The 19,879-nt window shown below is 46.8% G+C and overlaps 1 protein-coding gene across 8 annotated transcripts in view; it reads right to left on the bottom strand.

The window, feature by feature from the left end:
* Nucleotides 1–11,626: 11,626 nt before the first annotated feature.
* The window catches only part of CHRDL1 (chordin like 1), a 122,496-nt gene continuing 114,243 nt past the window's right edge, over nucleotides 11,627–19,879 (bottom strand). For all 8 annotated transcript variants that reach the window (XM_081793663.1, XM_081793661.1, XM_081793662.1 and 5 more), the window contains 3 exons: nucleotides 19,411–19,578; nucleotides 16,985–17,074; nucleotides 11,627–14,050 (listed from right to left, as the gene is read on the bottom strand). In XM_081793663.1, the coding sequence (XP_081649789.1) occupies nucleotides 13,920–14,050; nucleotides 16,985–17,074; nucleotides 19,411–19,578 (389 nt within the window). In that variant the 3' untranslated portion in view covers nucleotides 11,627–13,919. The remainder of the gene's footprint in view (nucleotides 14,051–16,984; nucleotides 17,075–19,410; nucleotides 19,579–19,879) is intronic.

Here is a 19,879-nt window from a genome sequence, read left to right as displayed (position 1 = left end):
TTGATTTCAGCTCAGGTCATGAACTCATGGTTGGTGAGACTGTGCACCACGTCGGGCTCTGTGCTGACAGTGTGGAGCCTGCTTGGGATTCTCTCTCTCTCCCTCTCTCTCTTTCTCTCTCCCTCTCTCTCTCTCTGCCCCTACCCTGCTTACTCTCTCTCTCCCCCCGCTTCTCAAAATAAAGAAACAAACATTAAAAAAAATAGGAACCAGCCCTCTATGGAGCTGAGGACAGGCCAAATTTACAGTCCCTGGATATTAGAGGTATCAGGGGCTCAGTTATGGAGAGCTTAATATGGCAATCGTGTTGACCTCAATACTCCTGATGACATTTATGGTTGAGTTTTTTTATTTTAAATAGCATCTTTATTGAGATATAATTTATAATGCATAAAATTCATCCTTTGATGAGTCAAGTGTACAATTAAGTGGTTTTAAGTAGTATATTCAGAGTTGTGCAGCTCGTCTCTGTTAGCCGTTGTTTGGGGAAAAGGATTCTTTTGTATTTGTGACACTGGCCCAATTTTGACTAACGGCCTATTGTTTGGCCATCTCTGCTCCAAAAAGTCAAACCCTGAATGTTCCACCAGCTTCCTCCAGCGTTGGTCTTTGTGGAAGTCATTCAAAGGAACATTTAGGGTGGCTCCCTGAAACATGAGCGTTTTTTTCATTTTTCTTTTGTCAGCTATTAACTGGCCCTGCCCAGACCTCCTACAGAAAATAGATCTGTGAGGTACATGGGAGAGGTTCCACCCTACCCCGCTGGCGCAAAAGTATCTTCAGTATGAAACTTTCAAAGAGATTAAGCTTCCTGTTTCAATCATTTCTTCTTGTTAAAACACTGGTTCCTACTCTGAGGTCACAACCAGGTTAACCAAAGGCTTATGAAGGAGGCATTTTGTCTTACACATGTATTCACTACCACGATGAAAACACGCATGGCTGATGTGATTAATAAACAGCAAAGGCTCCTAAACAGGTGGCTGAATCCCCAGTAACTTTTTTTCATTATATACTTGCTTAATCAGCAGATAAAAAAGTACAACTACCATTACGGGATAATCAGAGAAAGTTCTGATGGACCAAAGAAGTCACATGGACTCAAAAAAGTGGAGGGACCACTGAGTTAAAAAAAGACTCTTCTTCAGAGGGTATAAAATTTTCACGTGGTAGGGGGTCAACTTATCAGCAGGCATTAACACAACGATCTTAATTAATTGGATCGCTTCCGGGAAGGCCATTGAACAATTCCATCCTAAAAGCAGAGTGGGGATGAGAAATGGTCCCAGGCAGGTCTAGTGGGCTAAGGAGTTCAGCATTTGGAGTGCCATGTGTGCTTGGGGAAATCAATTGTATTCGTATTTATGACAGTAGCCAAAGTTTGATGGATTATTGTTTGGCTGGTACCACTCCAAAGAGCCAAACCCTAAATGTTCTTGAGTGTTGGAAGACACTCGAGGGGAAAAAAGAAGGTACTGAGCACCAGGGGTGGAGGCTGAAAGAAAGGAGGAAGCTGCCAAATATGTGATCAAGACCAAATCGGCCCACTTCTTCGTTTGTTGGGAGGGCGAGGAGATAGTAATATCTACTCTCAAACGTTAGCAGATGACTTCAGACTTCCTTTTCTTTCAAGCTTCTCCTTTCCCTTTGTTCCTTCCCAGAATCTCCTCCCCTTCTACTTGTTTGCAAACCTTCCCCATCCCATCCAACCCAGAGTCCCGCTTTCTATCCAAAGCCGTTCAATCAGCTTGAATTGTCTTGTGTTTTTCTGGAGGGGTTCCCTCTCCAAAGTTGCCAGCATGTCTCAATATTCTTGGAGCTTGTCCTCAGTTTCCAAAACTTCAGGGCGTCCCATCAGCCACAGTTCTGACTTCAAATGCACACTGACCTTTTCCTTTCAACCAAACACCCTCCTCCTTCCCCGTTGCATTGCATCAGAGCCTCCTCAAGCCTGTTGAGTTGCTCCAGGCATCCCCCTGCCTGTGGCTTGGGGTTAATATCTGGTCCTTTCCAATCCCACCCCATGTGATTGTGTCTTTGTTTCAGATCCAGGAGAGTAATCATACTCAGACTGGATCCCCACTAGCCAAAGCAGAAGAGACATTTGAGGAAACAATTGGCCAGCCCCTGCAGAAGGGGGTTTTGAGTTGCCCAAAACCAGCTGATTGCCTCAATTGTCCTCTCTGCCTGACATGACCTCAGAGCCATAAGTGGCCACTTTCCTTGGCCCTAATAAGGCAAGTGTACAGCGACTTCAGTCGCTTGAGAAGAGGCCCTGTCCCAAGAGAGAGCTAATTTTCTTAGAGCTAATTTTCTTAGAATTGCAGGGTAAAAAGCTCTCAAGAACCGGGCTGAAAACTTTGTCTGCCTTTCTCCAACCTCTTTCCGATTGCCACCTAATGACATATGGCGGCAGGGGGGGGCAGGGGGAGGGCTGAGGTGGGGGACGAGAGCAGTCCACAGGGTACAATCAATAAAGAGGTACGTTGTTGGCAGGGAATTTAAAACAATAGTAGAACTAACGAAAAATTAGTCAGGCTTTTATTATCACCATGCTCCAGTAAATTCTAAACAGTGTCAGTGATAAAATACTAACCACTTTGGTTCAACGCTGCCTCCACGGCAGCACCCATGTGGTTCCCTCATCCCCTCAGGAGAGTCGCACTTAAGGCTGAGTTTTCAGGCAATACTTCAGATTCATATCCTTTTCCTCCTTCAAACTTTATGTCTTGTGTTCCATCCCCTTAGGACCCTGCTCTCTATTTTCGCTAGTGGAATTTTTTCCCCTTTTTTCATATTTTTTAAATGTTTTTATTTATTTTTGACAGAGACAGAGAGACAGAGAACGAGTGGGGAGGGGCAGACACAGAGGAAGGCAGAGGATCTGAGGTGAGCTCTGTGCTGACGGCCCAGAGCCCAAGGCGGGGCTCAAACTCACGACCTGAGCTGAAGTCTGACGCTTAACTGACTGAGCCACCCAGCGGCCCCAGCGGAATTTCTTTATAGGGGAGGAATTACAGTGGGTACCCAGCTGTCCCCTACCAGGAGCACCTACATTGTAACAGGAGTCACCTGAAGAATCCATGCGGCAGTCCAATCCTTGTTCAAACTCTCTCAAAGCAGTGAAACCTTGTTTGCAAACAGAATGTAGTGTGGAAACCCAACTCCTAAGTCTTCTTCAAGCCTCACCTTCAGTGTCATTTCCTCAGGGAAATCTTCCTTGTTCCTCCACGCGTGAGAAGGACAAGTCCTTATGAGCTACACTGTCATAATACCTTGGTCTTGCCCTTTCACACTCCCCTTGGAATTACTTGTTCAGTGTCTGTATTCTCTGGTAGACCATAACCTCTGTGCAGGCAAATACCAGCCCTCCCTTGTCCACCATCGGAAGCCCAGAACCAAGCACAGTACGTGGTCCTCTGGAGGTGTTCCATAAATGAACGTATAAATGGAAGTGTTTTGGGGCGCCTGGGTAGCTCAATCAGTTGAGTGTCCGACTTCGGCTCAGGTCATGAACTCGCGGTCCGTGAGTTCGAGCCCCGCGTCGGGCTCTGTGCCGACAGCTCAGAGCCTGGAGTCTGCTTCTGATTCTGTGTCCCCTCTCTCTCTGGCCCTCCCCCACTCATGCTCTGTCTATCTCTCTGTCAAAAATAAATTTAAAAAAAAACATTAAAATGGAAGTGTTTCTATTACTACAGGTTGTAAGTTAAATGCACATTGGTAATAGCCATGACACATGCCACACTGTGGGCTTTTATTGAAATTATGGTCATCAACAATCCCCAGGTCATTTTTTTTTTTTTCAGAACAAAAAACGTGGTCCATCAGGCTTTCCTACCTTGTAGTCATGTGGTTACATTTTAAAACCAACTGCAGCGATCACAACTCCCGGATTATAGTGGGTAGATTTATTCCTCCTCTCTGTGGTGCTAAAATCAGATTCTTGCTCTTACTCAAGCCTGGCTGAAGTCCGGTGGGGACATCCTCTCTCCTTTTCTATACCAGGACCCCCAGAGGGCTTCAGCTTTTTAGTTATCCCAGGTTGACACTTCCTTCCAGACAAGGCGCAGGTTCCATTTTCTGCCTGAAAAAAAGCCAAGCCTTGGCTGCTTTCCCCTTTCTTTGGACTATGGGAGTTCAAGAACAAATGGTTCACCGAATTTTCAAAAATGGAATTTGCTGTGCGCTTGCTATGGGCTCGTCACTATCACGAACGCAGTACATTATCTCATTTTAGTCTAACGCCAACACTCTGAAGCAGGGACTATTCTTATCCCATTTTGCAGATAGGGAATCAGAGCTTAAGAGATGTAGGGAACAGGGAGAAAGGGAAAGAAATGTGAATCATTTGCATGTGTTAATTCCCTGTCTTCTCTTGGTATCCTGATAGGAGCGGAGTCCTCACTAGGATTGACCTTAAGCTTCGGATGTGATTTTATTATTTTTTATTTATTTATTTTGGGGGGAGAGAGAGAGAGTGGGGGGGAGGGGTAGAGGGAGAGAGAGAGAGAGAGAGAGAGAGAGAGAGAAAGAGAGAGAATATTAAGCAGGCTCCACGCTCAGCACAGAGCCCGATGTAGGGCTCCATCCCATGACTCTGGGATCATGACTTGAGCCGAAATCAGGAGTCTGATGCTCAACCAACAGAGCCACCCATCTGCCACTGATTTTATTATTAATTGTGGTGATTCTTTGAACAGAGGTGAACATCTTGATTGCAAGACTGCAAATGGTGACAGCCCTTCTACAGGGTTTTTCTTTTTTTCTCAGTCTACCTCCTGATGAAGGGCTCTGCCTACATGGATACATTCCCGATTTTCAGAATTCATTTCTAAGTGCCCCCTTCCAGGGCTAGCTCATGGCCACGGCCAAGTGAGTGCCAGTGGACAGCCGCACAGACAGTTCTCAACAACGCCATTAGAGGAGCAGCCCCTCCCTCCTCACCAGGCTTCCACCACCATGGAAGCTGCTACATCCCACCAGAAACAAACCCAGACCTGGGCATTTCAGAGAATTGGTAGGTTCGGAAGTAAAAGGAGAAAGCTGCCTACGTCCCTGGCCCCTACCCCCCGCCTAGCAAACCTTGCTCCCCCACCCCAACACACACACACACACACACACACACACACACACACCTCCCTCATACTGCCTCTGTTGCCAGAAGGTTTTCACTGACTTAAGCCCTCTGCCTGTAATTTTGTAATTGGGGAATTCATTTTGAGGGTAATAAAGAGCAATAAAGTCTTTATTTTATTTATTTATTTTTTAACAAACCCAGCTTTTTCAAAAAAATTTTTTCTTAATGTTTATTTATTTTTGAGAGACAGAGCATGAGCTGGGGGAGGGGCAGAGAGAGAGGGAGACGCAGACTCCGAAGCAGGCTCCAGGCTCCGAGCTGCCAGCCCAGAGCCCGACGCGGGGCTCAGACTCACGGACCTTGAGATCATGACCTGAGCCGAAGTCGGCTGCTTAACCGACTGGGCCACCCAGGTGCCCAAGAGTAATAAAGTCTTTAAAAGTGAAATGGTATCTGAGGGTTCAGCAACTCTCTCACTTCACTAAATGTGCTTCCTTCCTAAGGCCCAGATGGCTGTCCTGAAGGCATTCAGGGTCTAATTGTTGAGGTCCTTACTGGTGGAGCCTGTGGTTCTTTGTGGAGCAAGGCAGGCCTGGGTCTGGGATAGCTGGATGTGAAGGGCAGAATGACAGCACTGGACTGGAGAGTGCGTGAGAGTGCGTGGAGAGGCCGTCAAGCACAAACTCTTGTCTTTGACATTTTGCCTACAGCCTGCTGCTCACCGCCTCGCAGCGGCCCCACCCAGAAAGGTGAAAGGAACCTCCCAGCTCATTCCTCTCGACTCCTCACCACCCGCCCTTGCCCCCAGGACTGAGCTTAAGCAGGTACTAATTAGTACTATATATATAACTTGGTTCCCTTCAGGGTTCAAGAGGCTTGTGTGGACTGGCCCGGGAATCCAAGCATCAAATCAAATGTTTCTATAAGAAAATGCCTGCCGGATTCTAACTTTGGGGTCAATACTTCATTCCTAGATTGGGGACTGTTTATACTTGGAGGCAACGCTTCCGCACTGTTATCTACATTAACTTGAAACCAGGCCTTGGGTTCTTGTATTGTCCATTTTGTGAAAGCTCCACACACACCATGTTTGAGTCTAATTATTCACACACACACACACACACACGGATAGAGGTCTAAGTATTGTAACATGCACTACAGTTCTTCTAAATATTACATTACAGTATGATAGCTATGTAGAAATATAGATACTACTTGTCATCCACAATATTGATAATATTTTTAGTGAGAATGCTTCACTGCTGTGAGGCCTATGCCTCAAACGTGGAAAAAAATCTATGTGTAAATCTGATTATTTGGGAGTTATTTTATTATTTAATTTTTTTTTTTTAGTTTATTTATTTTTTGAGAGAGAGAGTGAGAGCAGGGGAGGGGCAGGGAGAGAGGGAGGGAGAGAGTTCCAAACAGGCTCCCCACTGTCAGTGCAGAGCCCGACACAAGGCTCCAGCTGGTGACCGTGAGATCATGACCTGAGCCGAAATCAAGAGACGCTCAACTGACTGAACAACTCAGGCACCCCCTTTTGTAAAAAAATTTTTTGGAAGGGAGTTATTTTGTTTTGTTTGGCTTTGTTTTATTATTTCTTAATTTACATCCAAGTTAATTAGCGTATAGTGCCATAATGATTTCAGAAGTAGATTCCAGTGACTCACCCCCTATGTATAACACCCAGTGCTTATCCCAAGTCCTTAATGCCCTTTACCCATCTAGCCCATACTCCCACCCACAACCCCTCCAGCAACTCTCAGTTTGTTCTCTGTATTTGAGAGTCTCTTATGGTTTGTCCCCCTCCCTGTTTTTATATTATTTTTGCTTCCCTTCCCTTATGGCCATCTGTTTTGTATCTTAAGTTCCATATATGAGTGAAGTCATATGATATTTGTCTTTCTCTAATTTCGCTTAGCATAATATCCTCTAGTTCCATCCATGTTGTTGCAAATGGCAAGATTTCATTCTTTTTGATTGTCAAGTAATATTCCATTGTGTATATATACCACATCATCTTTTAAAAAAATTTTTAACATTTATTCATTTTTGAGAGACAGAAACACAGAGTGAGTGGGGGAGGAGCAGAGAGAAAGGGAGACACAGAATCTGAAGCAGGCTCCAGGCTCTGAGCAGTCAGCACAGAGCCTAATGTGGGGCTAGAACTTACGGACCATGAGATCATGACCTGAGCTGAAGTCTGACGCTTTACCGACTGAACCACTCAGGCACCCCCCACAGCATCTTTATCCATTCATCTGTCGATGGACATTTGGGGTCTTTCCATACTTTGCCTATTGTTAACAGCGCTGCCATAAACATTGGGGTGCGTGTGCCCCTCGAAACAGCACTCTTGTATCCCTTGGATAAATACCTAGTAGTGCAATTGCTGGGTTGTAGGGTAGTTCTATTTTTAACGTTTTGAGGAACCTCCATACTGTTTTCCAGAGTGGCTGCACCCGTTTGCATTCTCAACAGAAGTGCAAAAGAGATCCTCTTTCTCCACATCCTCACCAACTTGTTGCCTGAGTTGTTCATTTTAGCCATTTGGACAGGTATGAGGTGGTATCTCAATGTGGTTTTAATTTGTATTTCCCTGATGATGAGTGATGTTGAGCATTTTTTTCATGTGTCTGTTAGCCGTCTGGATGTCTTCTTTGGAAAAGTGTCTATCCATGTCTTTCACCCATTTCTTCACTGGATTACTTGTTTTTTGGGTGTTGAGTTTGATAGTTCTTTGTAGATTTTGGATACTAACCCTTTATCCGATATGTCATTTGCAAATATCTTCTCCCATTCCATTGGTTGCCTTTTCATTTCACTGTGCAGAAGCTTTTTATCTTGATGAGGTGGAGGGGAGTTATTTTAAAAGACGCCTTATGGCAAATCACTTTGCAATGCAAACAAGCACTTTTTTCATTTGTGTTTGTTAACCAAGATTTTATTAGTTTTTCTTAGAGGGGGTTACAGAGAAGATGCTCCGAAGGGCTGGGTAGCCCCTGGATATTTAAGTAATCTCTGGACTGCTTGCTTTCTCAACCAGAGAAGGAATCTCATTAGATTGACTATTCACTTGCCAAATATTTACTGAATGTCTAAAAGTGCTGGTCCCTGGGTCTCCGTCCTTTCAGAGCTCTCCAGTCTAATCAGGGAGAGCACGGTTGAGCAAATCCATCATGTTTACACATACAGTTGACCTTTGAATAACATGAGTTTGAATTGTACAGGTCCACTTAAATATGCAAATTTTGCATAGTCCATCCAGTATTGTAAAGTATTTTCTCTTATGTTTTTCTTACATTTCCTTTTCTCTAGCTGACTTTACTGTAAGAATACAGTACATCATACGTATAACACACAAAATATATGTTCATCGGCTGTGTTATCGTAAGACTTCTGGTCAACAGTAGACTATTAGTAGTTAAGTTTTGCAGGAGTTATATGTGAATTTTCAACTGTGCATGGGGGGGGGGGGGCTGGCACCTATAACCCCCAAATTATTGAACGGCCAACTGTAATGGCATGTACAAGGTGAATGCCCTCAATGTCCTCATCTCTATTTTTTAAATTTTTTTTTAATGTTTATTTTTGAGACAGAGAGAGCCAGAGCATGAACGGGGGACGGTCAGAGAGAGGGGGGGACACAGAATCCAAAGCAGGCTCCGGGCTCTGAGCTGTCAGCACAGAGCCCGATGCGGGGCTCGAAATCACGGACCGTGAGATCATGACCTGAGCCGAAGTCAGACACTCAACCGACTGAGCCACCCAGGCTCCCCAACCCTCATCTCTAAAATAGGGCCAGTAATGGGATGTACCACACAGTGCTGTGGTGAAGATTAACTAAGAAAACATGCAGGTCAACAGATTGCATTACAGAGACAGGCACGAGGGAAGTGCTTTGGTTATTTTGTAGGAGCATGCGGGAGGGTACACGAAGTGTGCCTGAAACAGGTGGACCAGGTCTGAGATGAGCAATGCGATTTTTAAGAGAGGAGTAGGTGTTCATTAAGTAGAAACATCAGGGGATGAATATTCCAGGCAGAGGGAGCTGCGTGCAAAGGCACAGAAGTACTAAGGACATGATAAGTTCCAGAAGATCAGAGTTGGCCCGGTAGAAGGATACAGTACATAGGGGAGAAAGGATATATGGTGGCAAACCAGAAGGGGAGCAGGCCAGGCTCCACAGAGGAGGTAACATTTCGACTGGGTTCTTGAAGGATGAGTAGGAGTTTGCCATCCAAAGGCGAGGGAAGAACAGTCTGGTGGTGGGAAGAGCATATACAAAGGCCTGAAGTTGTAAATGTGTATGAAATATTTGGGAGACAGTGTTCTGGAGCTGGAGCTCTGCATTTAGGGAGTCCTGTCTCCCATGGAGAGGTTTCGGGGGTATCTGAGCTTGTTTGGCTGACTGGTGGGGTGGGGCCCTGCATTCAATCCGCAGGAGGGATTCAGTGGGGAACGTAAGCAGTACATGTGAACCATAAGGAAGAAGGATTAGGAGGATGGTCTCATGTCTGTCTCAGAGGCTTATACTCAGCACAGGCTCTGCCTACAGGCAGCTGAACCCTGACAAAATGGCTGCAACTGGAACTTGAAGGACTCGTTTGCACGCAAACTCCAGGAGACTCTGAGGCACAAGAAGACCCTGACTTGGTCTACGTAACACAAACTCAAGGACTACGTGTTAAAGTGGTTCAGTGTAAGGTGGCAAAGTGTAACATCACGGGTGGGGAAGGAGGAGGACACTCTCTCCGCTTGTGCACAGGATACGGTGCCACTGGGGAAGACTGAGGATTCTGGAGCACCGCCACCATTGCTGGCACATCTAGGCCTGCAGAAGGAGCACCCACCAGTCATATCATGGTGGGCAGTGGTAGAAGCAGTGGGCAGCCATGTTCTCCAGCAGGTGCCCATCACAGAGTGGGGGTCCAAAGCAAGAAAGGAATGAAAGCGTGGGTAACATGTGGTAGCAGGATGTATCCTTGAGGCCAGAGGAGATAATCTTTGGGACTTCCTGGGAATCACCGGGAGGTGGAGACTACAGAGAAGAAAAGATCCTGCAAGAGGAGAGATATGCAAAAACCAGTAAAGATGGGCCACGTCTAGGAGACCAAATGACTAGGACTCAGTGAAATTTGAACGTGGGTGAGGGAAAGGGAAGAGTGCCAGAGGGACCCAGCATATGGGGTTTGAATTCTATGTGGTTCCCCCACTGGAGGTGGAGTAATGTTGGGATTTTGAACCCACCATTCCGGAAGATGCTGGGTGTAAGGGTAGGGGGAAGCTAACAGAGGTGAGGGGAACTAGGTAGAGCTAATGCACAGTAAGGGGTTGGCACCCAGAAGCCAAAATTCAGTCCAGGTCGTAGGTCAAGAATTGTGGGTTTCGAGGGCTCAGCATGCGAAAATGGCTTCCCATGCACCTCACACACCAGGATAACATTCTTTGTCCCATACCTTTCAATCTTTTCCTTTCTATAGGATCCCTTCCTTTAGTATTCAGACATGGTCAAGTATCTCCCATATTTAAAACAAAAACTTTCCTTTGACCCCGTATCCTTCTCCAGCTACTTCCTTCACCTTAGCTCTCCACTCTCTGTAATGAAGCTTCTCCAAAGGGTGGTTCCTCCACTCACTGCTGGCCCCTGCTCCCATCCCTCTGCCAACATCTCACCACCAATGACTTCTGTGTTGCTAGCACCAGCGCAGTTTTCTGTCTTATATTATCTGACATTTCGGCTCTCGTGGCCTCTGTGATGGCACAAATTTAACCAGTGTTAGGGGTCTGAGGGAACTTAGTTTGGATCAACATATACGATGAAACTCTTACCTTGCTTCCTATAAAAATGTGCCACCGAGCAGCACACCGAAATTGAGGCCTTCCTGAAACCTAAGCCAATGGCCTTCTTTCCCCCAATCTCTTAAATGTCTTGGCCTAAAGTGGAAGCCAGAAATAAATGGCCATTTTCACTGTCGTGCCCTTCTTGAATATCCATGGTCATAAATGAACGTTTGGTAATCATTTGACATGCGCTGGCTAAATTAAGCCTCACGGCACAACTGCAAGCAAAAGGCAATAGTACCACAATTATCCCCATTTTAATCATATTTTTTAATATTTATTTATTTTTCAGAGGGAGAGAATAAGCGTGGGCAGGGGAGGGGCAGAGAGAGAGACGGAGACACAGAATCTAAAGCAGGCTCCAGGCTCAGAGCTGTCAGCACACAGCCCGACGCGGAGCTCGAACTCACGAACCATGAGATCGTGACCTGAGCTGAAGTTGCAGGCTTAACCGACCGAGCCACCCAGGTGCCCCATTATCCCCATTTTATAGATGGGGACACTGGCACAGCTGTTAAGCACAGAGCTGGGATCAAAAACACGGGTAGGCCAACCACAAAGTCCCCACTCTTAACAACGATGCCACAGCCTGAGAGGGGTGTCCAGCCAAGTGGGAGACAGCCGAGCCCACCCATCACCTGCTACCCAGTCCCAGGTCAGCACCGACCAGAGAGTCAATCACTCACGCAGCATTCCTGCAGATGATGTTTCAAAATTCACCTTTTTATTAATTTAAAAATCCAGAATTACAGCGACTACATAAATAAGTACCCTATTTAGGTACATGTCCCGTGAGAAGAGTAAAGGGCTAATACTGTGACGTTACTCTTACTTGTGTACACGAGTTAACTATGACATGCCTACAACTGCTAAGTGGTGTTTATGGTCTTTGTTGTTCCAAGTGTTTATGATACAAATAAATATACAAGAAGAACCACATCCATTCCTCTCCTAACTACAGGTGGCTTGGCCTCATCTCCCCACGTCCCACTGCCTACACGACACCGAACGCTGGGTTTCCACGTTGGCCGAGCACAGCTCCCCAGCTTGTGCTTCACACGGCACTTTGTAAAGGTGTGTCCCAGCACCCGGGGGCAGAAGTCTATCTAGGGAAGCTCTCTGGGTGTTCCCTTATGGTTGAGCTTTCAGAGAACACCTGGGTGGGAAGGCTTTGGGGTGAGTCATCCAGAAGGGGAAACCACCGCTTGCTTTGGGATTCAGTTACTCGTTTCCACACTATGGAAATACTGCCACCTCTGGGAGGGAGGCAGCAGCTGCTGAACACCGTCGTCCCCCTCCTCCGCAATAATGCTCTGTGGCCTTTCAGCCCCTGGATGTCCTACCACCCTCTCCCGCGGAGAATATGAAGGAAAGGTTGGTAAGAGGCTTATCCCATAAAGGCCTGGCCACGAGGCACTCCTGTGTCTCCTAATTTAGGAGAACAGCCTCCTTTACGCCAGGTTGCCATAAAGACTGGGCCCGATTGCTGTCAAATGCTGTAAGGAAACCAGTGTTCCTCTCCCCTATGGTCACGGAGTGGGAAATACAGGATTTCTGGGCCCCTAATATTTCTGAGTCTTCATTAGAGTTCATTCATGCCCCTCAGAAGGGATAAATCTAGGAGGCAGGCTTGAGATCCTTGTGGAGAATTCAGAGTTTTGTCACAAAGATGATTTCTAAAGCCAGGCCTCAGAATGGAGAGCTTCTACTTCTGGGATTGAGCTGCAAAGAGACAGTTTTCAGAGCAGCCTGGATTAGGATTCACGATTCAGATCTGGGCTTGGTGGATGAGAGGAGAGTGGTAGGAAGGTTTAGAACAAAGATCCTTATCAGAATTTCCATTTCCTCAAAGGAGCAGTAATTCTCCTAACTGAAGAGGCAACATTCAGAAGATGTGGGAGGACTGGGCCCCTCTGCAAAGTCAAAATCAGCTCCTGTAACTGGAGAAGGAAGAAAACTGCCCTCTTAAGGAGCTTCTAGAATTTAATCACTTAACTTCAATTTTTGGGCTACCGAACTAGGGCATCAAGGAAATTAGCGAGTGTCCAGCTATTCGTCAGTGAGTTCTATTGACTCGAACCCACATACGGTTGCCTTGTTGACACTGACCAACCGTTTACTTCAACAATTATTTTGTTTTACGTGGATTCGGTTTCTGAAGATTTTACCCAGTTCTCACTTTTTGATGGGGGCCCCCACAGGTTCAGGGAGAAAAGCGAAGCGGTCTCATCAGGGAAATGTTAATTATCGCTTCCAAGGGAATGCGACCATGAAATAGTGTTTTTGTTCTTCACCCTTCCATCAGAGTCAGTGACTTTAGCAGCCACACCACTGACCTAAGGGTTGAGCCTTTTGCTCACAATTCCTTCTTTATCTTCCTGAGTACCCACAACTTCAAAGCGACCTGGGAGCCAGGCAAGAGAAAGGAGGGGGGAATCTATGCTGGCTGTGCCTCAGAATGAAGACTGCAGTTTAGTCTGTGTGTGTGTGTGTGTGTGTGTGTGTGTGTGCGCGTGTGTGTGTGCGTGTGTGTGTGTGTGTGTGAGGATGGGGTGTTAATTTTTTTAAAAAAACACAAGACATTCTAAAATTCAAAGAGTATGATTTCATACAAATATTTTCTCTGTACTACAGAACTCCTACTAAGCATTTCTCTCCTGTTTCTTTCACTGGAATAACTTTCTAGATAGAAACCCTAGGGTTTTGTTTACTCTTTAACCTGTAAAGAAATGTGATTCTCCCAGAAACTTAGAGCAGTGCTGTGGTGTTCTATCCCTCTTCCTCCCACAAATAATTCAAGACTCTCCCAGTCTCTTTGGAGGAGATGTTTAAGGACTGACACATAAAGGAGCAAGTTATGCTGTGCATGGCGTGAATAATAAACTGCATTTGAGTTTGGGGTTTTAGGGCACTGTTGACTTAAGCAAAATAAGCCTGCAGTCCAGCTGCGGCTTGATTTTTCTTGCTCTATCCTATCCAATACCATCTGTCTCCTCTAACAGTGGCCCTTTTCAGACCTTTCCAGGTACAAAACCTTGACCAAATCTTCAAGCTCAGTTCTGCACACACGACTCGAACACATCTGGCTGATCTGAGCTTCTCCTTCGGTGAAGATCTTCCACTGGCCTAGAAAGCAAACACAAAGCAGCCCAGAGAGGTAAGAGGAGAGCAGAGCCAATTAGGAGTGTGACCAACCTAACCCGATCCTTACCCACTCACTCGCCGGGAGGAGCTGGAAGCCAAATGTCAGGGGGTTTCAGCAAAACAGCGCCCAAAACACTTTTCTGGGGATAGATATGGAAAGTGGGCCACAGAATGTTCATTTCAACACACAGTATTTGTAAGAATCCCAAGAATAATAGGTAATTGCCTCCAGAGTCAAACCTAAGTATTATTTTTGGAATTTTTACAGTATATTTAGCATTTGTAAAATGCTCCACTATCAGGCTGTTAGCTCTTTAGGTGATTCCCTTGGGACCAGGTCAAATAAGGCACTTTGGAAAACAGTACCTGTGCGTTCCTGAGGTCCCGCTTACTTTTCAGGGGCAAGATACTGGTGTAGGTGACTCGATTATTTAGTGCTCTTTTTTCTATTCCTGCCCTTTGTTAAAAACTTCCCACCTCGGTTTTCTCCTGTGCTCACATGCTGTCTTAACACCCCCCTCTTAGGATCCCTCCCATTCTCTGTTTTCTCCTCTCCCTGCCAGCATGTCCTTACCAGCTCATCTCTTCCCCCATTGCATCATGCCAACTGAACGAACAGTCTGGAGTGCACTCCCCGTGCTGAGCACTGGAAACCATTCTAGATCACCTCTTTTTTCAACCGTCCCTTTTCTGACTGTCCTGGTCCTTGAGTGGCAAGATCTTCCTTCTCCTTAGCGTCATCTTGCCATGGCAAAGAATCTTCATGACAAACCGCCCACCCTGGATACCCACTTTGGGTCTTTTTCTCCCTGCTCTCATGGCGTTACAGCCTAGGGAACTCCTAGTCCAAGGTCAGCGAGCTCCTCTCAATCCAGAGCCAATTTTGAACCACTTTTCTTTCCCTAGCCACAGAAGAACATGACCCTCTTCATTAAGGACTCCATTTCCCTGCTCCTTTGTCTCTTGGGTTCTTCACTTTTCTCCGTTCTCTCCAACTCAGTGGGAAAGGAGAGAAGGGTCGGGCAAGGAACCACCTTGTACTGAAGCCCTGCTGTGTGCCAGGATCTGAGAGCCACATGACAGAAAGGGCCAGGCTTGTTGTTCTTTGTCCCCAGGTGACCCCGCAGGATCGTCTCATTACCCACTTCCTTCAGCTGCACACAGCTGGGGGCACACACCATCTACTTCCGTTATACACCCCCAATCCCATTATGCCTAGCATAGGGCCTTTCTCACAGTAAAAACTAAAACATGTTCTTTGAAATTCATCGGTAATTTAAAAAAATCACATCATTCATACCAGACCCTAGACTCTGCCCCCTTCATTTCCAACCCTTCCATACGAATTCTCCTACCGGGCAGTTTATGGTCTATCAGTCTCCTACAGAATACACAAGTAACCTCGTTAACCCTATTTCCAGCTGCCCACCGCGGAACTCTGCTCAGATGGCCTTTATGTATCTGAATGTAAACATGTTTCAAATGAAACACATTTTTTTTTTCTCCCCGGCAGTACCTGCCTGTTCTCCAGAGCCTCCCCTTGGCAAATTATCACTATTCACCCGGTCTGTAAAATTGTTACTCCTGGAGCCATTCCAAACTCATTTCTCTCTTTGTAGCCATCTTGATGATTTAAACTCAGAGGTGTCCCTCACCGTGACCTCTCCTCCCTGGTCCAACCGACTTAATACAGTATTTTAATTCAGACTACCATCAGCTACTTACCGCCGACAGTCCACTTTCCAGTCCACACAGCAGGCACCTCTTTCTAAAAAACATGTGCACGCACCGTGCACTTGCTTAAAGTCCTCCCCCGGGGTTCTCTGGCCTGGCAATCAAGTCTAACTTCTCAGCATGGCATAATGGGCTCTTTGGGATATGACCTCATCAAAGTAGGTACACCATAAATCCATCCGCTAGCCAAGAGACATCTTTGCAGAGCACCATTTTTGTTATCAGTAGGCCGTTTGTAAATCTGCAGCAACCACCAACGCGACTGGACTTCCATGTGAACTTCTCACCGGCTTCTTCCAGGGCTGCCCACCCCCCACATTTCTTGTTTGTTCCTGGCAGAGTCTCCTTTTAGGCAGCACCCTCTCCCTGAATTGATTTCCTGACCTGTTGCACAGTCACACCCTTCTCTTTGAAAACACACCTCCTCCCCGAAGCCCACCTGGCTCTTGTCTCATTGTGCCTTGCAGATTCCCCTGAGTACTCAGGTAGTTAACTCTTGAGAGCTAGGCTGATTCACAGTGAAGGCATTTTCATGTTCTGTCTGGCCCATTAGAATACCCGGTTGATACAAATTCTGGGCCTTTTATTCCTTCAGAAGTGCTCGCCACCTCCCAGTGCCTAGCAGTATCTAGTCCTTAGGCTCCATCCTGCATTAGAAAGAGGGTAAGCTGCCGATGTGCTTGAGTCCTTGAGTGCTTTTAAAGAAACATGACCCCCTGGGGGCAGTTTCGAAGAGTCAAACAGAACTTTGGTAGGACACAGGAATTGAGACGCTTTCATTTTCCATCTCCCACCCCCACCGCTGGAGGACACATCCTTCCAGAGGTCAAGTCTCCACAAGTGTACCAGCCCTGGAATCCTGTGAGCTTTCTCTGACCTTCTTGACACGCTGGGGTTAGCAGTTTTCATTAAAGATATTCAGGAAACCTTGACTCAAGGTAGCTGATGCTGAGACTACATCTGGATTTGTATTCATCGGGTCCCAGTTTTTCAGTTCACATTCGGACCCCCCGCCCCCCCACTGCCGAGTCACCCGGAGAAGAGACACAACAGACTCTAAGGTTGACACTGAGCACTGCTAATGTTCACTGAGAACACAAGCGGACCTTGTTTGGGGCTATGCTACGTTGAAGACTGGAGGCGTTTTCCAGGGAGGAGCGAAGAAAGACAGGTACCACTTACTCAGCGTTGTCCTGGTCACCAGCTTGAAGTGATGGAGCTCCTCAAACATCCTCTTGGAGATCTTCTCAATATGGAAGTGCTGGAGGATGCCTGGAACCAAGTAAAAAGTGGGGGGCAGGTGGTCAGGCCCTCCCTATCTGGAACCACCACCCCCTTTTTCTGCTTGGGCTGGGCATATCATCTCATTACAGGGGCTTAGGAGTATCGAGCTGGGCTGTGTAATGTGCTTAACCAGGAACTTGGATGGCTCAAGGGTTATAATTGACTCCATCTGTTTCTTTGGCTCACTGGCCTCCCCTTGGTTCTCCAGAGGATAGAGATATGGCAGATCGTGTTGCTGACCATGGGACCCCCTCCTAGGGAAAGCCACATGGAACCGGGCATGGGTGCTGGTGGGAGCTGTTATAGCCAAAGGCAGTATTAGAAATTCTGCCCTTGCCCCACGTCCAGGTAGATTATGTCCCTGCCAAACCACTGGGCTGCCCTTCTGGCCAAGCAGTGAGAGCCAGCAGTGGGATTGAAGACAGGTTGTTTGTGTAAATGGAGAAGCCATCCCTGTTCTTGAACTCACTGAAAAGCATATTTTCCTTTGGGAAATCTTCACAGCTCCTTTGGCTTTCCCTTACAGAAAATGGGGAAAGTTAAAATAAAGGTGGGGGGGGGGGCACAGTCTCAACTTTGCCTGAATAGTTTTTATCAGAATAACACATAAACTGCAAATGGCCTTGCAGTTACAGAGCAACATGTTACCAGCCTACTTCATCCTCAAGAGGTCTAGAGAAGGCAACGTAATTGAAACCTGGGTTATCCTCTGCTCACCGAGCACAGACCGTGGCTGCCCAGCCCTGAACAAGAAGTCCTTCAGATGCTACCCCAGCAAGCGTGGAAAAATATCCACGCGCCTCTAGGGGGTGAGCGATGTGGGGCAACCAAATATTGGGTCCACTGTTAGGGAAGCCAAAAGGACAGGGCTTAGTCCTAGGTGACCAGTTACAGAGGAGCTAGGGAGTTAGACATGGAACATGGACATTCCTAGGTATAGAGCAAAAACGAACACAGACAAGAAACCTGTGTGTGTTCTAGCATATTTTTTTAAGGGGTGGGGAGGAACTCATTCTTTCAGGCAAGAGAAGTTGTGAAAAGGGAGAGGAAGAAGCCCTAGAAATACTCGAGCCATCGTTTCTCAAAGTATGGCCCGAGTGCTGCCTGAATTAGAATCACCTGGCTGTTTGTTACTGTTGAGGTGCTACCTAAGGTCTACTGAATTCACGTCTCTTGGATGGGGCCAGGGAGCTGTGTTGTAAACCGGCTCCTTTACATGGTATGTAAAGCTCCTCAGTATGATGCTGAGGCATACTAAACTTTGAGCACTCTCGAGGCTTACTTACGCAGGAGCCAGGAGAAAAAGGATGTGCGCTGTTTCCCAGCTGAAATCTTACCTCTTCACTTGGATTCCTAGAAAACGCGGCCAGCCTAGATCAATACTAGCCTTGTTATCTGTGGGATGGTCTGAAGGGCTGTAGGATCACAACGAACACGATGCGGCTGGCTATGGCAGTCGGGGTGAGTGATCGGAAAAGGAACTGGATGGACAGAATGACAGGGATTGTTCCTCTGGGCGAGACGCTTCTTGAGGGCGGGGATGAGGTTTTCAGTGCGTGTCACCCCAGAGTACATAGAGCGATTTGAGAGACGCAGCTTTGCACTGAATGGATGGATTTTCCTGTTTGTTGAGGTTCAGATGGGAAAAGAATGGGTAGGCTACAGTTTGGTAGGCTGCCGTCGTGGCTGTGCATTAGAATCACCTGTGGAGCTTTAAAAACAAACACGTGGGGCGCCTGGGTGGCTCGGTCGGTTAAGCGGCCGACTTCGGCTCAGGTCATGATCTCGAGGTCCGTGAGTTCGAGCCCCGGGTCGGGCTCTGTGCTGACAGCTCAGAGCCTGGAGCCTGTTTCGGATTCTGTGTCTCTCTCTCTCTGACCCTCCCCCGTTCATGCTCTGTCTCTCCCTGTCTCAAAAATAAATAAAAAACGTTTAAAAACAAACAAACACGTATGCCGAGGCCCCATCCCTGGCCGATCAATCAGCAGCCCTGGAGGGAGGCCCAGGCATTTGGTATTCACAAAAACCTCTCCCACGTGATTCTGATGTGCAGCCAGGGTTGCAAAGCACTCCTCCAGCCTTTGTTGGTACAAGAAAGACAACAAGCCCCAAGGGCCAATGCTGACTTTTTGGACCAGGTCATGGTTAAAGGTCAAAGGTCACAATCACCACCTGTCAGTCATGTGGTAGTTGCTGAGCGATCAGGAAAACTGACCCAAACGGAGGAGCTGGTTGAAGCAAAATTAAGGCGAGTCTTCCCCTCCTTCCCTGGTCCCCCACCCCTTACAAAAAAAATAACAAGGAATTAATATTGTCTTGCTCACCCTTTCGGATGGTCCAAACGTGCACCTCCACCTGAGGTGGTCTCTCGGTCTCCAGGGCTATTTTTCTGGTGGTCTCCCCATCCTCCATGAACACAGACTCATACACGGGCATGGTTTCTTCTCCACAAAAGTAGCCCTTACTGTCAAAGCTTTGGCCCGGAAGTTCTTCTGGAATTGGGAAGCAGGTATCTCATTGTTCATAGTGTCTCACGCTCATCAAAAGTGGACAATCAACGAGAACATTCTTACAGAGTTAGAAATTCCACCCCTATTCCTTTGGCTCAGTTTAAACTGCGCTTTAACAGCCACCAAATCACAAAGGACCACATGACCTTTGATTTAAGTCTACACGACAACAGAATCCATAGATGTGCAGAACACTGGCCCACAAACCAAACTGGATCCACCCACCACCACAGGAGAAGTAGACCTTCATGAGGAGGAAGAACGTGGCCAGGTACAAATCTCT

Source organism: Panthera onca, chromosome X (assembly GCF_046562875.1).
Source record: "Panthera onca isolate mPanOnc1 chromosome X, mPanOnc1 haplotype 2, whole genome shotgun sequence".
NCBI classification, from domain to species: Eukaryota; Metazoa; Chordata; class Mammalia; order Carnivora; family Felidae; genus Panthera; species Panthera onca.
The sequence above is the reverse complement of the archived record's forward strand: the minus strand, read 5'-3'. Positions and strand labels throughout refer to the sequence as shown.